This window comes from Camelina sativa, chromosome 19 (genome assembly GCF_030686135.1).
Source record: "Camelina sativa cultivar CO46 ecotype springtype chromosome 19, ASM3068613v1".
In the NCBI taxonomy this organism is placed as follows: Eukaryota; Viridiplantae; Streptophyta; class Magnoliopsida; order Brassicales; family Brassicaceae; genus Camelina; species Camelina sativa.
The window spans coordinates 23198812-23215996 of record NC_141898.1 but is presented as its reverse complement, the minus strand read 5'-3'; the positions used below and the strand labels follow the sequence as shown (position 1 = coordinate 23215996).

General features: G+C 39.5%; 3 protein-coding genes and 2 pseudogenes across 4 annotated transcripts; all 5 read right to left on the bottom strand.

Annotated features, from left to right (window-relative positions):
* Positions 1 to 6: 6 nt before the first annotated feature.
* On the bottom strand, positions 7 to 1508 carry LOC104767031 (homoserine kinase). The gene has a single exon (XM_087502821.1). The coding sequence runs from the start codon at positions 1226 to 1228 to the stop codon at positions 116 to 118; it is 1113 nt and encodes a 370-aa protein (XP_087358947.1). The 5' UTR covers positions 1229 to 1508; the 3' UTR covers positions 7 to 115.
* A 13-nt stretch (positions 1509 to 1521) lies between these two features.
* Positions 1522 to 4945, bottom strand: LOC147920887 (glutamate receptor 3.1-like; annotated as a pseudogene). The gene is made up of 5 exons (XR_015591496.1): positions 4512 to 4945; positions 2787 to 4414; positions 2678 to 2709; positions 2201 to 2595; positions 1522 to 2112 (listed from the first exon to the last, which is right to left on the bottom strand). The product of XR_015591496.1 is annotated as a glutamate receptor 3.1-like (transcript).
* Positions 4946 to 8190: 3245 nt separating this feature from the next.
* LOC104767029 (protein NUCLEOLAR COMPLEX ASSOCIATED 4) lies at positions 8191 to 11876 on the bottom strand. Its single transcript, XM_010491048.2, has 15 exons — positions 11400 to 11876; positions 11234 to 11326; positions 11079 to 11152; positions 10910 to 10971; positions 10760 to 10811; positions 10539 to 10639; positions 10377 to 10438; positions 10167 to 10268; positions 10021 to 10079; positions 9759 to 9933; positions 9501 to 9671; positions 9215 to 9356; positions 8816 to 8873; positions 8617 to 8722; positions 8191 to 8474 (listed from the first exon to the last, which is right to left on the bottom strand). The coding sequence occupies exons 1-15, from the start codon at positions 11757 to 11759 to the stop codon at positions 8352 to 8354; spliced, it is 1740 nt and encodes a 579-aa protein (XP_010489350.2). The 5' UTR covers positions 11760 to 11876; the 3' UTR covers positions 8191 to 8351.
* A 284-nt stretch (positions 11877 to 12160) lies between these two features.
* On the bottom strand, positions 12161 to 16068 carry LOC147920886 (uncharacterized; annotated as a pseudogene).
* A 100-nt stretch (positions 16069 to 16168) lies between these two features.
* Positions 16169 to 17162, bottom strand: LOC147920885 (uncharacterized). The gene is made up of 2 exons (XM_087501275.1): positions 16257 to 17162; positions 16169 to 16213 (listed from the first exon to the last, which is right to left on the bottom strand). Exons 1-2 carry the CDS (start codon positions 17160 to 17162, stop codon positions 16169 to 16171), a joined length of 951 nt encoding a protein of 316 aa, XP_087357401.1.
* Positions 17163 to 17185: the final 23 nt, after the last annotated feature.

Sequence of the window (17185 nt, the reverse complement as noted above, 5' to 3'; positions counted from 1 at the left end):
AACCAATGACATGCCAAAAAGAGACTAAGCAAAACTCATACATTGTCCTTTATTTGTGTAGAAAATTACAGTACAGAGAAAGATTTGATTCCAAAACTCAAACATCAAAAAAAAATCACCTGGAAATGCTGTTGACAAGCCTAGCACCAATCTTATCAAGCTTCTTCACAGACGCAACAGATTTCAAATGTCCAACTTTCCAAAACGCTTCCACCATCTTCTCTCCGATCACTTGACCCATCTCCTCCGAATCAATCACAGCAACCGCTGTTGGTCCAGCTCCGCTAATCGTACATCCAAATGCTCCAGCTTCCAAAGCCGCCTTCTTCACAGCTTCCATTCCAGGAATCAAAGGTGCTCTTGTCGGCTCCACAATCTTATCAGACGACAACGCCTTCCCAAGCATAACAGCGTCTCCTTCTAGCACCGCAGCGACTAAAGCAGCAGCTTGACTACTATTCCAAACATGGTGAACCATTGGAATCTCAGTAGGTAATGCAGCTCTCATTTTCTTAGTTGGAGCTTCAAAGTTAGGGCTAACTAGAACAAAGAAGAGATCTTTTTCAGACGGGAACCTCAATGGTTTCAAGTCAAGAGGCTCGTAGTTTCTAATCAAAACGAATCCACCCATGATCGCTGGTGCGATGTTATCAGCGTGATAACCGGAAACCTTAGCTTCCGATTCTAAACCGGCTAAAACCAATTCCTCACTCCCTAATTTCCGGCCAAAGATCTCATTAACCGCCACAGCTGCTGCGGCGGCGCTAGCTGCACTAGAACCTAAACCACTACCTAAAGGTAAGCCTTTGTGCAAATCTAACGACAAACCAACCGATCTAATCCCTAACATCTTCATCGTAGCAATGGCGGCGATTCCAGCACAGTTCCGGAGAGGATTCGTGCTGAGCTTTGTTGTGGTTCCGGTGATCCCCGAGATTGAGATCTCACCGGCTCTTACCGAAGGATCCACACGGAGAGTCACGTGGTCACCGAGACCATCGACGGCGCATCCTAGGAAATCAAACCCTGGTCCCAAATTAGCGACGGTGGCTGGCGCAAAAGTCTTGACGGAGACGAAAACTGGTTCCGGCTCAACGGCGACGAGGGTTTGTACGGAAGCTTTACATCGAAAGACGGAGACTTTCGCGAACAACGGCGGCGATGGATTGGATTTGGGTTGGAAATATGAAATGGGTTTGGAAGGAGACTGGAAACAGAGACTCGCCATTAGAGAAACTGTGATGAGATCACAAATGCAAATGAACAAAGGCGAACACTTTAATACAAATTATATAAGAGAGAGAGAGAGAGAGATGAACAAACGTGACCACCTAACCTAATGCTTTCTCCAGTAAAGCTGATTACTTTTTTTAAGAGTGGAATGAGTGAGATCACATTCAGATTGGCTCCTGACCAGTGAAATTAACGGTTTAACTACCAACCGAAGTGAACCGGACCGGGAAGCTTGTTCACTTTGAATTGGCTCTTACAAGTACTTTGAGGTTTAAGTTTATGCTTCAGTTTTAGATGATTGTAAATATATATAACTTATCTCATATCTGCATCTAAACAAAATCTCATTTTGGTTGCAAATGAGGTGTGTGAGTTAAAATGTACATATTAGCATACAAAACCATAAGTATATATAGTCTTTTTGTTTCTTCATATAGATCTTCTAGATGCGCTCCTTGAGATACTATTCGCATTCATCGAAAGATTGTTGTGTCTTTTGCGCTTTAACCTTCGCTGTGTTTCTTCTTCCTTTTCATCAACAAATGCTAGAAACGTCTGCAGTTTTGTTAAACGTGACCTTTTTGGTGAAGGTATAGCTTCTTCTTCTACTACTTCAGGTGTGTATTTGCAGAAGTCGTGGATTATTTTGAAGAAGTGGATAAAGAGAGCGACGAGACAGACGATCCCAACCACAAGGAACATGCCCCAGAAGCTATGGACATTGAGCTGTTCTGAGTCCCCTGACTGAGACCCGTGCGGGCTGCTGCAGTTGGATTTGGAAAGCCATCGGTCATGGATCTTCTGAAGCTCGCCTGTTTCGGATAGTCCAAGAATTGTGGTTGACATGTCAACTGCTAAAGGAGAGTCTCTTGGGAAAGCCTTTTGAACAGAAAATGCAAAAATGTGATCAGAAATATGTTTGAACATGCTGGTAAAGAGAGAAGAAACTCAGAAGATGATGACTCACAAATCCCCAACCGCATCTAGTGAATTCTTGGCCTCTGATGGCAAACTTACAGTAATCTGAGAGGAAGAGATCAACATAAGGACGTTCATCAACGATTGCAGCAACAGTACCATTTTGAAGCGCATTAGCATATTCTTCAGGAGAGGCGAGAGGCACAAGCCTAGATCTGGCAATGTTAAGCTCCTCTGTCATGTAGTTTTCAGCAAATGAACCAACCTGGAAGCCAATACGACCACTGCTACTGATGAGTGTATCTACTCCTTTTATAGGTGAATTAAGCTGTTGCACTGTAAGTATCGATGTGAGACTCGCTGTGTAGCTAGATGTAATGATCAGAACCACAAAAAGCCATATCAGAAGCACCATACGACCAAGCGTGCTCACTGTAGTCTCTCCTGAGAGTTTGATTTCATAAAAGATGTTAAGAACTTCACACAGGAATTGCAGTAACTAGCTTGAGGGGGTTTCGAGACTTACTGTGGGAGAAAAACATTGTCGAAAAGGTGAACCTGCATCGTAATAAGAGATTAGAGCTATAGCAATCTACATTTTATGCAGACAAATAAGATGACTCTTGTATACTAACCAGAGAATGGTAATGATTTGTCGCCTTGGCGGACCACGAAACTCATCATTTATACGGTGTTCAAGAATCCATATTGCAGCTCCAACAATAACGAAAAAAGATGCTGTTACTCCCCACATAGGAAGAGTAAACGGGCGTAAAAAGGCCCAAGGATTTTCGTTAAGTCTTGTGACAGGAGCAACAACGACAAGGCCTGACTCAATGTATGGCTGGGTGTAATCCACAATCTTGGTCCGTCTAGTGACAATGGCTATGTCACCTACAACAGCATCAAAGTCAACCCCAGTGGTGACCTTTTTGACCAGCTCATTGTAGTTTGGATTCGTTAGACCATCTCCGAAAAAGATGAACTCATGAGGAACCGGATACGAAAGCAGTTTTACCGCAGCTTCAAACACATCAATACAATATCCTTGTACTTCGTTTCTACTTCCATTGACCCTTGAGACAAAGTCCTTGAAGCTTGCTCTATCAGGAACACCTATTGACAAGGCTTCCGTTGTTACGAAAAACCCATCCACGAGGTGTAATTGAAGTCCCACCAGGCCAAGTGACAGAGTTCAGATGTTGGTTTGAGCTAGAACGGTTAGGAGATTTGCTGTAAAATGATTCTGGCGGTACAATAGAAAGACCAGAATAGTTAGACCAGTAACCTATTTGGTGAATTTCGTCATCAACCAAATTGATAATATCATATGAAGGATGTAGCATTGATCTGTCTAGATGGAACTGAACTGGACCAGTTAGTCCAGACATCTTTGTATGCACAATATAATCAAGAAGTTGTGATCCTTGATCAAATTTGCTTAGTGCACTTAGATTCAATGCCTCACCTTTCAAGCTGCCTAAATTTGCATGATTGGAGAAGGTAAGATTACCTCCAGCTTCCAGAAGTGCCTTAACGGCTCGAGCAATGATCCAGACAGTATCATAAGCATACAGACCATAGACATTTAACCCAATAGTCTTATTATTATTACTCAACTTGTTCTTCCAACGTGCTGCAAAGTCCCTTTTCTTTCTCGAATCTGGCGTGTGAAGCCGCAGTGTTAGAACTCCATTGAATAATCTGTTATCCAAAGCATAATTTGAATCTAGCAGAGAAGACAACCAAGTTGTAGCTATCCAAACATAGCCTTTCTCCATCATCCCTAACCTCTCTGCTTCCTTAAAGATCATATTCCCTGTATTTGGGAAAGTGTTCACAACAATGACCCGAGATTCCATTCCCCTGATCTTAATCAACTCCTCTATAATCTCAACTGGACTAGAAATCACAACATCCAGGGGAAGCACTGCCTTGTAAGAAATCCTGCAACGCCTCTCTTCAAGCTCATCGCCTAACGCAGTAACACCATTTCTGCTGTTATCATCATCGTTATATAACGCCACCACATCCGACCATCCATAGTATGTGATCATATCTGCAACAGCTCGCATCAGAAACAGATCGCTAGGTGCTGTCTGGACAAAATATGGGAACTGGAGTGGAGAGAGCGTAGGGTCAAGAGCCGTAAATGACAACATGGGAACAGTAAGCTCATTGGCAAGATGAGACAAGACATGAGCCATGATTGATGTCTGTGGACCAATGATAGCCACTGCATCAGTCTCCATGAATTGCAACGCTGCAACAACCAAAATAACAACTGAAGTATAAGTATATCAATCCAAAGACAATCAAGAAAATGGAAACAAGATTGGATTTTTAAGGTCTTGTTGAACCTCCCATGATGCTGAGGAAACCACTGCGTTTAGCATCATTCATCATAATCTGCAATTTCGTTCCACCGAGGAAGCTAGGATCGGAATTTACATCTTCCTCAGCAGCTTTGAAAGCGAGATTAGCAGTTTCACCGTACATGGTGTTTAAACCAAATATAGCACCAACTTTAATAACAGGAGGAGGCCTAGAAGAAGAACTAGAAGCTCCCTCTGAAAGTAACAACCCACCACCAAGAACAATGATGAAAAAACTCAATAGAACCCAATTCATTGAGCTGAACATCGAACAACAAAATGAAACCTTTGAGTTAAAACCTAAACCAGAATTCACAAGCAGAGAGAGAGAATCAAAGCAAGTAGCTTTCAGTGTCACGGGAAATTAAAACCCTTTTACCAAAAAAAAAGGAGATGGAGATGAATTTAGAGGCAGAGATTATACCAAACCCAAAAAACAAATCATCCTAAAAGAAGTAGGGAAAGGTTAGATTAAGGGACTACAAAGGGAAGACATGAGGGACAAGCAAGAGAAAGGGGAAAGGGGCAGGGGAATAAATAAATATAAATCGTGGGTATGCTTGAAGATTTGAGAAAGGTACAAACTTTACTTTTGATGGGTTTTGAAATTTTTTTTGATTACTTACAAACAGTATCCATGGAGGAGACGACTCAGCTAGCTTCAGAGTTCACGAGAGAACAGAGGGGGAAGCTTTTGAAGAAGGGAAAGAAAACGTGGGAAATGACATGGACAACAACGACAGTAGTGATCAGTGGTCACCGAAACAAAGATCTCCATTTTGAGAAATTTGTCAAACCACTGAAACCATAATTTCTGAAAGTGTGCTTGTATTTTGGCAATGAGCTTTTTAGGCACCATATATTTTTTTTTTTTGCATTTTAATTAAAAATATATATAAGGGTATATATAATAAGAAAAATCAAATATAATTAAGTACCATTAAATTGAGAAAAGATATATAAATTTTTGTGATTTATATATCTGAAAACCTATTCATATTACCACAAAAACAAATAATCACATGTGGACAGTAAATTTATATAAACTCAAGAGTATTTCCATCAAAAAATATGAAAGTGGTAATAATTACTAATTAGGTCAAAAATATTTATTTTGTCAACGAATGCACTTCTATTACTCACAGAAAGGTTGTGGCAAAATAGACCTTTTCTTAATAACATTTGACATTACTGACTGAGGTAATGCCACTACCATTAATTATTTTGAGTGTAACGTTTGATGAAAGTGAACTTGTTAAAGTTTCAACAAGTTTTGTAAATGGATACAAATAATGTAGAAAAAAAAATTATAATGCAAAGTGGTGTTGTGTGCGTGCCTAGTGAAGTGTTGACTGCACAACCAATATCGTGCTTTGTGCACGATGAAAAGATTGAAATGATGAACGAAAGGAAACTGGGAATAATATCACAGAATTAGGGAGAAACAAAGTGTAATGGCTATTGGCTAAGTCCCATTACAAGGATATAATTGGGACTTGTGTGGAATCTCCACCGAAATTGGACCATAAAAAAAAAAAAATACTCGTCTTGCCAATGATGGAACAAAATATTCCGTTGTGATTGTTAGAGGTAGGTAATATTCCTTCTGTCTTTTTGAAGTTTACAAAACATCAATCTTTGTGGAACAAAAAAATATCCCAAAATATTAATCTTTATGAGACAGAGGAAGTATTATTTACACTTTTGATTACGGGAGTTTGTAAATGTTTGGCTTGTTAACATACTTTTTTTTTGGTAAATGACCTGGAGGAAAAACCTCCCAGCTTTTTATTATGAAAACATCAAAATTACACTCTAACAAGACGAGGACACGCAGGTCCTGATAAGTCTGCATTCAACAAAGGTTCAACAAAAGAAGGAACCGTATGTAAAACATGATAACCTAAAGGCAAAGTAAAAACATAGTTGGCTAACCTATCCGTGAGATTGTTAGCTTCCCTATACACATGAGTAACCCAAACTATCCAGTCCCGTGAGATCAAGCCATGGCACAGACGTACTAGAAAAAAAAACGGATGAGAGTCACCAATCCCCGTTGTAAGAAAATGAACCACCAACTCAAAGTCTACTTCCAATTCCACTCTATCAATCCGCCTCTTCCAGGCTAAAAGAAGACCATAATACACACCCCATAACTCTGCTAATGGTGCACAACAACGACCAATATTAAGCGCAAAACCCCCGCACCAACTCCTCGAGCCATCACGTAATACCCCACCCGAGGTCGTAACCCTTGGGTTACCCCGTGACGCACCATATTTTTTCACCTTGTACCACCCAACCAACGGAGGCAACCAATGTACTAAACATTCCCTCTTCTCTGCTACTGACCCCGTTATCCCCACACTCGTAGCCACTACCGCCTTTGCCAAATCCTTGAGAAACTTGACTCTATCCCGCCACAAGTTATTATCTCCAAACACATTTCCACACCTCCAAAACGCCCACCATACGGTCAACGCAAACAGAACAGACCAAGAATTACGTACTGAACTCCCCTCCTTCCTAAGATTAGTATATAACCATTCCAATAAAGTCTGAGAAAAGAAAATGCGGCGCTTCCGCTGAGGCACCAGCCGCTGCCACACCCCTGCCATTGCAGAACAATCTCGACGAACATGCATAATTGTTTCTATACCACCTTTACAAACCTGACAGATATCAGCATCACACAAGTGACGTCGATACCGCTCCATGTTAGTCATAATAACTTGTCTCGCCGCTTGCCAGATAAAAATTCTCACCCTCTCCGGTACCGAAACTTTTCACACTCTATCATAGAACAAACCCATATTTTGCGCAGAATGAGTGTTCCTTATCAACATAGCATAAGCCGAACCAACTGTAAAATTCCCATCCATTGCCCCACTCCAAAACAACCGATCCCGAGCTCCAGTTACTGTATCCAGAACCACTGACGCCAATTCCAACCGCTGATCAATCATCACATAGGGTGCGATATGGTCCCATAGCCACCCCACACCATCCTGCCAAAAATCATGAACTGTAGCCATTTCATAACCAACAGGCAACGGTTGTTAACATACTTTGTGTAAACTCTTGTGCATTAGTTAGTGTTTAGTTACTGAACAAATCTTTTTATAAATCTGTTATGGTATTATAAACTTTCTCTCACTCAAGTTTTTATTTTTTTAACTTCTTTTCTTTTCTCGAACTAAATTCAAAGCTATATTACGGTTTGGTCGAATCATCGAAGTTAATGCTTAGAGACTTAGAGTGAACACAGACGTCTTGTAATGAATAATTTCTCATCACTTGATTACAATGTATAGGCAAAAGCATTTGGACTAAAGAAAGACCAAATGGTACACACGAAGTGTTTGCACACGGTAGGTTTTTTTTTTCTTTTTTTTTTTTTTTTTGGACAAACGGTAGGTTAAAAACCTGAGGTTACAAATTTACGCCTTTTTGTAGCTAAAGCCAAGACTTTAGTATGACCACACTTGGATTTGATTTTGCTCACCCACTTGGAATTTAAGATTTACTTTAGAGAATTTAGAATAAAGATTTCATACAGTTTTATTACTTTATAAGTATCTAAACTAATTTTGTATATATATATATATATATATATTTTAAACTATTTTCCTAATCGACGTTCTTATGAGAGTGAACAAAAATATTCGAATAAAGAATTTCTCGTAAATTTATGGGTAAAAATATTCAAAAACATTCAGTATCACAAAACCAAAACTGTTTCTGATCAATCAAAACTACAAAATTTGTTAACACAAGTCTTGGAATAACCCGCAGATCAGCTCATGAGTTGGCGACTCTTTCAAATCAGCATTTGCCTTCCTCTGGCGGAATGGTGAATGTCCACCCCGGAAAATCTGAATCCTCAAACAGAGATGTCGGAATCACTTTGTAGAACGCTATAGGAACTTGCTTAACCCTTCTCCGAATCTACCAAATTGTAAGATCTCCACAGTTAGTTTCATTCATCTAATGGTATCGGTTTTGCAACTATATAAATGGAAACCCCAAAAATCGAGTGATCTTATATTAACAGAAAGAGTTGATATCACATGAACAAGAGCTGCATTACCTCGTCCCCAAATATGGTGGCATATGAACCAGAGCTAAAATCTTCAATTTTCATTTCAGTGGTTTTCGCTCTGATGGTTAGATCAGTTTCTAGAGATGAGATAAACCTATTGAAAAGTGAAAAGAGGAATCAAGGAAATGACCAAATGTAGAAAAAAATTCAAGTTTCCGGATATAATCGTTTGGTGAGCAAACTATACCTTGAAACTGGTGGGCAGTAATGATGGCGCAAAGTGTCAATCTCCCAGAGAGAACTTTCTGTAACAAGTTTCGTTTCCAGTACAGCGAAGAATATCATCAGTTCTCTTACAAAATGACTTAACAAGATAACAACTTACAGAAAGCAAATGATTTCAACGGTATAAACTTAACTTTATGACTATATCTCTGTATCTAGAGAACCCGGGCATTCTTACTTAACTAATATACCTAATTATGTTACAAAGCCGCTGTTATGAAAGTACAAATCAGGATAACTTACACATCATCGTTTTTTTACCGGACGAATCATGCTTCTACATATGGGTGTGATTCTATGCTAGGGGGGTGGAAAGTAAAAGTTAAAAATAAAGACTGGGAATAGAATGATAACGACTTACTTAAGGCACCAGATTTCTTGGGATCACTCTCCTGGTTGTTGAAATAGTCAATACCAAGCTTTCGCTTTTTGTTGGTCTTTGGTTGGCTCTCGTTGTGTTCCTCAGCCTCTGCGTTGGATTCATTGGCATTTTCAACGGTTTCCTGAACAAGATTGAACCTATCATTATAAGTCCATGCTTTCTATACATTTTTTTGTTCAGTTGTGAGGGATATTAAACAGAAGTCATTTTCCTATCTGGTAATATGTACTTTGCATTTTCAAGCACAAACAATGATAGGTCGTACCTGCACAAGATGGTTGATTGTAGGATTTCTTCGTAAAAGGTTGTAGATCAAAGCCGTTATGACCAACGATCCCGCGGGAGGAATGGAAAGTGACAACCTGCCTAGTTTCTTTGTGAATGAAGCTGCCAGATATGCTGGAAGCATTGACGATTTCAGGCAAGCATCAAGAAGCTGCAGAAAGCGGTTTCAGATATAGTGGGACGCAAGAACATATTATAGAGTAATCCGTAGTTCATTGGTACTCAAATATGGCAATACCTGAAGAAATTTTGCTCGGTGTTTTGCAACAAAGACAGAAGGAACCAGTAACGCATACAGTTTGTCATAAAAGTTAGGATACTCCAAACCATGTTGGGTCATGAGGATGAAGAGACTGCTAAGAGCCATCACACTGACAACTCCCCCAATGTCATATGATTTTGTTAAGAAGTCGCTGCAAAGTATGGTGAAACACATGTAAGCGCTTGGGGAATGACAATGACATATACAGAATGAAAGAAGCTTTGGTAAATATGCCCACCATAACATTGTAGGATTAGATAGATGGGGAATGACTGTCTGGTGAATACTAGCGAGAACCTGGTTATCAGAAGATAACAAATTGTTAAGTCTTCATCTATGCCATATTTTAGACAAATGGCTAGTTATGAAAGTAAATAGGCTTACCTCCTTGTAAACATCAAGGGGAAGAGGCAGTCTGAGAAATGAAATCCATGCTTTAGTGAACTTCAACTTCATCCTCTTGCTAATTGTAGTCGGAGAAAGGAGCTGGAATTTTAACAGAATAAAATTACGAGGCAAAAGTGAGCAATTGCACGCCAAGAAGAAAACTTATTCACGGATACAGTATTTATTTAGCAAACTTGCAAAACTCACAGTGCTGTCTTGTTCCTCAGTTTTTTTCTTTTTGTTTTTCGGTTTCTCACTACTACTTTCATCTGCAGATACCAATAACTCTTATTAGCAAATTGAAACACATATTGGAGTCCTCTCCACCGAAATAGAAAACATATAGTCGAAAAGCTCGGAAACAATCACCTGACCCACTCCACATCTCGTGTTGAGACTTTTCAGCTTGTTTCTCAGGAGGTGGAATTTGGGATAAAATTTGATAGAGCTTGCGAACAGAGAGTTCTAGGCTACAATTCACAAATTTTCCAGATCATCCACAACAAAATAACAAAAACAACAAAAAACAGCCTAAACATAACATTCAAACAGTCTGGAAGAAAGAACAACAAACACATACTGATACCAACCTTTCTTTTGAATCATTCTCAGCCTCACTATTCTCCGTCGCCGTTTTATCACCTTAGAGTAACACACCAAAATAAAAACTTACATTATGCATCAAGATGATAAAAAACGAAAGGATATCAAGTAATGAAAAAGCACGGAAAAAAACGCACTAGACAAGACTGATGCTTCCAATGTTTTCACAAATTTCTCCATGCTGATGTAGGTGAAATAGCTGGGCATAAATCGATATTTAGAGTCAAAACAAAAAATCCCAAAAGAGCACATAACAGCAGACGAAAGAACATGGAGTATATATGAAGCAAAGGGTTATCAACACACCGGACATCAATGTATTTGAAGTACTTTGATGTAAGTATATCCAAGAATATCTCAACATCAACTTCAGAGTGAATCTACATAGACAATACTAAAAACATCAAGCACTGCAAAAACAGTAACTATTTCAATACTAAGTGCTAAGATTAACAACTTACAATAGCATGAAGTACTCTCTGGTAGATAGAAGAATGAAACCTTCCAACATTCAAAAGCTTTACAAACTCCATCAATGTTCCCAACACAATTCCCTAAATCAACCAGAAACATTTTAGATAACAAAACAAACAACGCCTATGATAAGTAATGCAGAGAAGAAGATACCCTTAGATCATCTAGTGACTGTTGAGAGACGAGAACATCGAGTAGAAGCTTGACGAATTCGTCAAATTTTGATCTGAGCCAAGCTTTGAAAACAACTTCAGGGTCATCTTTGGTTTTGGTTGAAGGAGTAGACGAAGAAGTCGAAGGAAGCTGAGAGAGGAGAGGAGTGAAAAACGATTGGAGTGAGAGGAGCGACTCGACGACGAACTGCGGCGGAGACTCAGGTGAGACGAAGGTGAGAAGGAGAGGAAGGTTATTGATGTGGGAACGAGAAGTGAGTAGGTCGTTTCCTAGGGATTTGAGCTCTTTCAAGGTGTATTTATCTCTCTTCTTCTGCTTATTCGAGAGGATTGACGCCATTGTTTGTTGAGCTTTCTCTGGTTCGTGGCGCGGAGACGGTTGAAGAAGAAGATGAAGAGAGGCACCACGACACTTAAAAAAAACCTAAAGATGTAATTGCAAACTAGACGGCGTCGTATTTAGCACTCAGGAAATAATAAATTATATTTACGTCCCCAAATTTTTTTTTTTTTGTCAGGCCAATTTTCCATTAGAATAAAAATATTTTACAATGTTTAGAGTTACATCTATTGAACCCAAGAGATAACATAAGAAAAACTCTTTGTTCTAGCTTCCCTAGCTAAAGTATCAGCTATTATATTGGTTTGTCTACCAATAAATTGGAAGCAATGGTCGCCTTTTGTAAGAGCGAGAATATCATCTAAATATCCTTGGATTTCTAAGGCACCCAGAGATGGAAATCATTGTTTTGTTGCAGACTCCAGATAATGATAGAGAATAGACGAATCTCCACAAAATGTGACATTTTTATAACCAAATCTATTTATCTGGATTATAGCTTCCCTAAGCGCTATTGCTTCTGTTTCAAGAGCAGAGTTGACCGGCTCTATCGAAGAGACACCCTTGAGTACACACCTTCCTTGTGCGTCATGAAGAGTCCATCCAAATTCACCTTTGCTATTAGGGTTGATCCAAGAACCATCTGTATAACAATAAAAGGAGGAGGTGTTATATAAATTATGTCTCTGTAAAGGACTAGCTGACTGATTCCTCTCCTTATGTTGTTGAAGATCACGCTGTGTAGCTATATGAGCTTCCTTCCACATTCGATAATCCACTATAGCTTGATTAATGACTTCTGGGATTGCCCATCTTTTATTATTAAAAACTAAATCATTACGAGCTTTCCATATGCGCCATCCAATAAAGGGAAATATATATACCATTGGATCGACAGGATCTTTGCTAGAGAGTAGGTCTTTTATGATGTCTAATATGGAATTTTGACTAGCAAACTGACCTGAGGGTGTGCATATGGGTGAAATCTCCCAGATTTCTCTTGCATATCGACATTGGAAAAGAAGATGCAAAGTGGATTCGTTAACTTCTCCACAAAAGATACAATCTGGTGAGGTGTGGATACGTCTACGTGATAGGTTTTCCGCAACTGGGATAGCATTGTGCAGGACTCTCCACCAGAAATGCTTTACTTTAGGTGGAGCCGAAATAGACCAGAGGGATTTCCAAACTACACTAGCTTGAGAAGATTCAGTTGAATTCTCTATGGAGGCTTTAGATAGCTGGTGGTAGCCAGATTTGACTGTGTATTGTCCATTCTTAGTAAATATCCAGGTAGGTTCATCTGCAGATTTGATGATTCTTGGCCGAATTCTCTGAATGATCTTGATATCTTCTGGATGGATTAACTCCTCTAGCTTGTCTTTATTCCATAGAGGAAGATTTGGCAACATGAGATCTGCAACTTTTAGATTATCAGGTGCAATATTATTTAGAGTTCTAGCTGGGCGTGGTGGGTTATCAAGCCACTGGTCCTGCCAAACTCTGATCAAATTACCATCCCCTATCCTCCATTTTAAACCTTGTTTAAGAAGATGCATACCTTGGATAATGCTTCTCCATGCATGGCTTGGATGATGACCTAAACCAGCCTCCATAATACTGGTTCTTGGAAAGTATTTTGCTTTGATCACTCTACTAAGCAAAATTTGTGGCTCCTTTAAGATCCTCCAACCTTGTTTCGCTAGCATTGCAATATTGAAGTGGTTTAAGTCTTTGAATCCCATTCCACCATGCTGCTTTAATTTTGTCATTTTACTCCACGCTATCCAAGGTATTTTGTATTTGTCTTTGATGCTTGACCACCAAAACTTCCTTATATGTCCTGTAATTTGCGAGGTAAGACGTTTAGGCAGCAAAAAACAGGACATTGTGTAGGTAGGAAGGGCTGTTGCTACTGATTTTATTAAGACCTCCTTTCCTCCTTGGGATAAAAATTTAGAATACCAGCTCTCTAGCTTGTTTTTAACCCTCTGTGAGATATAAGAAAATATTTCATATTTGTTTTTACCTACTACCTCCGGTAATCCCAAATATCTTCCAAAATTGCCAATTCTAGAGATTCCAGTGAGTTTCTTGATATTATTTTTAGTATCAGGCTGGACGTTCTTAATAGAATGGCTGACTTTTGGAAGTTTACATGTTGTCCAGAAGCTGCTGCATAAGTGTGGAGAATCTGGAGAACTCGTCTACATTCATCCTCGCCAACTTGACAAAATAGAAGAGAATCATCAGCAAAAAGCATATGGGATATAGCTGGTCCGTTTCTACTTGCTTTAAACCCATGAATTAGTTTTTTGTCTACCGCATGGGAAAGTAGAGATGATAACCCTTCTGTACAGAGTAGATAGAGATAGGGAGATAATGGGTCACCTTGTCTCAGGCCTCTCTGAGGGATAATCTTCTTGGTAGGTGAGCCATTGATAAGCACAGAATATGAAACTGTGGTGACACACTTCATTATCCACTGGCACCATTTTTCTGCAAAACCAAAACGCCTCAGAATTGCTTCTAAATATTGCCATTCCACTTTGTCAAAGGCTTTAGCAATATCTAGTTTCAAAGCCATATAGGGAGTCTTGATTTTCTTGGTACGTAATGAGTGAAGGAGCTCATGAGTGATGATGACATTATCTGTGATTAGACGTCCAGGAATAAATGCAGATTGGAATTCTGAGATAATAGTGTGCAACCAAGGCTTGAGTCTTTCTGATAAGATCTTAGATATCAGTTTATAAGCTATGTTGCATAAACTAATAGGTCTAAAATCTTTTACTTGAACTGGAGATTCAATCTTAGGAACGAGACATATATGTGTGTGATTCATATCCGGGTCCAAATAACCAGTCTGGAAAAAATGGGAAACGAAGTTAAACACACCTGTTTTGATGATGTTCCAATGGTTTTTATAAAACCCAGCATTTAGTCCATCTGGTCCTGGTGCTTTATCGATGTTCATATAAGATAGGGCTCGGATTATTTCTTCCTCAGTGACTGGAGCAGTTAACTGTTGGTTCATCTCCGCCGTAACTTTGGGTTGAATGTGTTGTATCACAGCCTCCAATCCGTCACTGCCAGAGGAAGAGTAAATATCAGCAAAATATGAATGAATAATATCTTGAATCTCCTTATCAGATTGTTTAGCATTGCTATATTTATCCTGAATGGAAGTAATGCGGTTATGACTCCTTCTTTGTTTTGTTTTTGCATGGAAATATTTTGTGTTCTTGTCTCCTGCTTGCATCCATTGAATCCTGCTTTTAGTGCGCCAGTACTCTTCTTCCATCTTGTATTCATGCTGCAATTTTATTTTAAGATTAGCAATATAATGATAATCCAAGGAAGGAGATTCATACGCTTTCTGAAGTGATGTGTGAAGTTGTTGGATCTGCTTGTGGGAGTTAAGATTCTGCTCTGTTTTCCAATGCGCCAATCTGTTTCTACACCTCTTCAGAGCTTCAGTGAAATGTGTTGGTGGTAAGTGACTACATTCTTGAGTCCAGGTATTCTGAAGAATGGAATGAACATCTTGATTAAGTCTCCATCTATTATCATATCGGAATAGTTTCTTTCCTTTCCACTTGCGATCTTCAGTTTGGAGTAACAGAGGCTTATGATCAGATCCAATCCAATCTAATAGCTGAACTATTGCTCTTGGGAATAGGTCTTTCCAATCTGCAGTTGCAACTACTCTGTCTAGCTTTGATTTGATAGTACCAGTGCTTCTGTTCCCTATCCATGTAAAAGCTCCTCCATAGGTTTTGACTTCATGTAATCCAGAGACATTTAACATTCTTTTGAAGTTTGTGAACTGCCATTCTGGTTTAGGAGGACCTCCTAGCTTCTCAATATTGTGCTTAATTTCATTGAAGTCACCCAATACTACTCTTGGCTTACCTTGATAAAGACCAGCTTGTACGAAGTTCTCCATTTGATTCCACAAAAGCTGTCTTGGTATTCTCTCGGGGTTACCATAGACGTATGTGAGACAAAAGGTAATTGGCCCTTTGGATATATACATATCTGTATAGTAAAGTGTAGGATGGGAGAGAAAATCACACTTTACCGTGTCCCGCCAAAAAATAGCTAAGCCTCCACTTAATCCATCAGGAGATACAAGACAATGATGGGGGAAATGAAGATCTACACCAAGCTGCTGCACAAAAACATCTTTATTTTTAGTCTCTACGAGGAACAGGATATCAATTTTATATTTACGATTGATATCCTTCAGATAAGGAATTGTCAGGGGGTTCCTCATACCCTGGCAATTCCAATGTAATATTCTCATTCTGGTAGTGGTGGCTTCGGGGTTTCCACCTCCCCTTTAGCCTTGACTTCAGAACTCTCATCTATTTTCCTTCTAGAGGTTGCTACTTCATCTTTAGTTTCTACTTTGTCAGCCTTACGCTTGGTGCCTCGATCTTGTACTGTGTCTGAAACAGAACCTATTTGGTGCGTACTATGAGACCAATGAACTTGAGTCCTGTGAGTTTCTGGATGGTGAATATCCATAAGATCTCCCGCAAGTTCTGTAGCTTGACCGGTTCCAGAAACATCCACGTGGAGGTTGGAGCTATCTGTTTCCCCCATCAGGCTATCATCCGCTTCAGCATGATTAGTTGGCCTAGTCATCAGCTGCGAAACATTCGTCAGATTAGGAAGCTGATTTGATGCTTGTGGAGCAGCAGGAAGAAGAGGAAGTTCTATTCTTGAAGTTGGGAAGTTACAATTTGCGGCAACATGGGTAAGATCTCCACAGGTAGAACAAAACTTTCTAAGTTTTTCATAAGTGTATCGAATAAGAACTGGGTATCCATGATCATCAAAGTGAAAGTAACGTGTGAAGATCAGTCTGCTATAAGCATCAACCTTAATCCGAGCCCGTACCTCACCAGCTTGATCTGCAGTTGGTTGTTGTATGAAGACCTCTCCCACTGAACCTATGGCTCCTCCGAGTTCTCGAATTGCTTGATCTTCCTTACAATCATCTGGAATATTTTGTATTTTCACCCAGAAGCGAATAGATCGAAGATAGTCAGAGCAATTTCTTCGTGTCCATTGATCCACTATGACTAACCAATCCTTATAAGTCCATGGCCCCTCGTCAAGAACTGTTAGCAGCTGATGTTCATGTTTGAAAAAGAACTGAACTGTTCCATCTTCATTGATTCTACTGGTAATCCTTCCCTCCAGCTTCCATATTTTTGGCATCATGATTTTAATCCCTGCTGGATTCTGAGATGGATGCAACCCTTTGACAATTAAACTGAATTCGTGTTCAGCATCTCTCTTTTTTCTTGCTTCAGTAGACAGATGTAAAGGGCTTTTCTCTGAGCCCAAATTGAGATTTTGGAACGAAACCCATAATTCACTACCACCCATAGTGAAAGAAACTCAGATCTGAT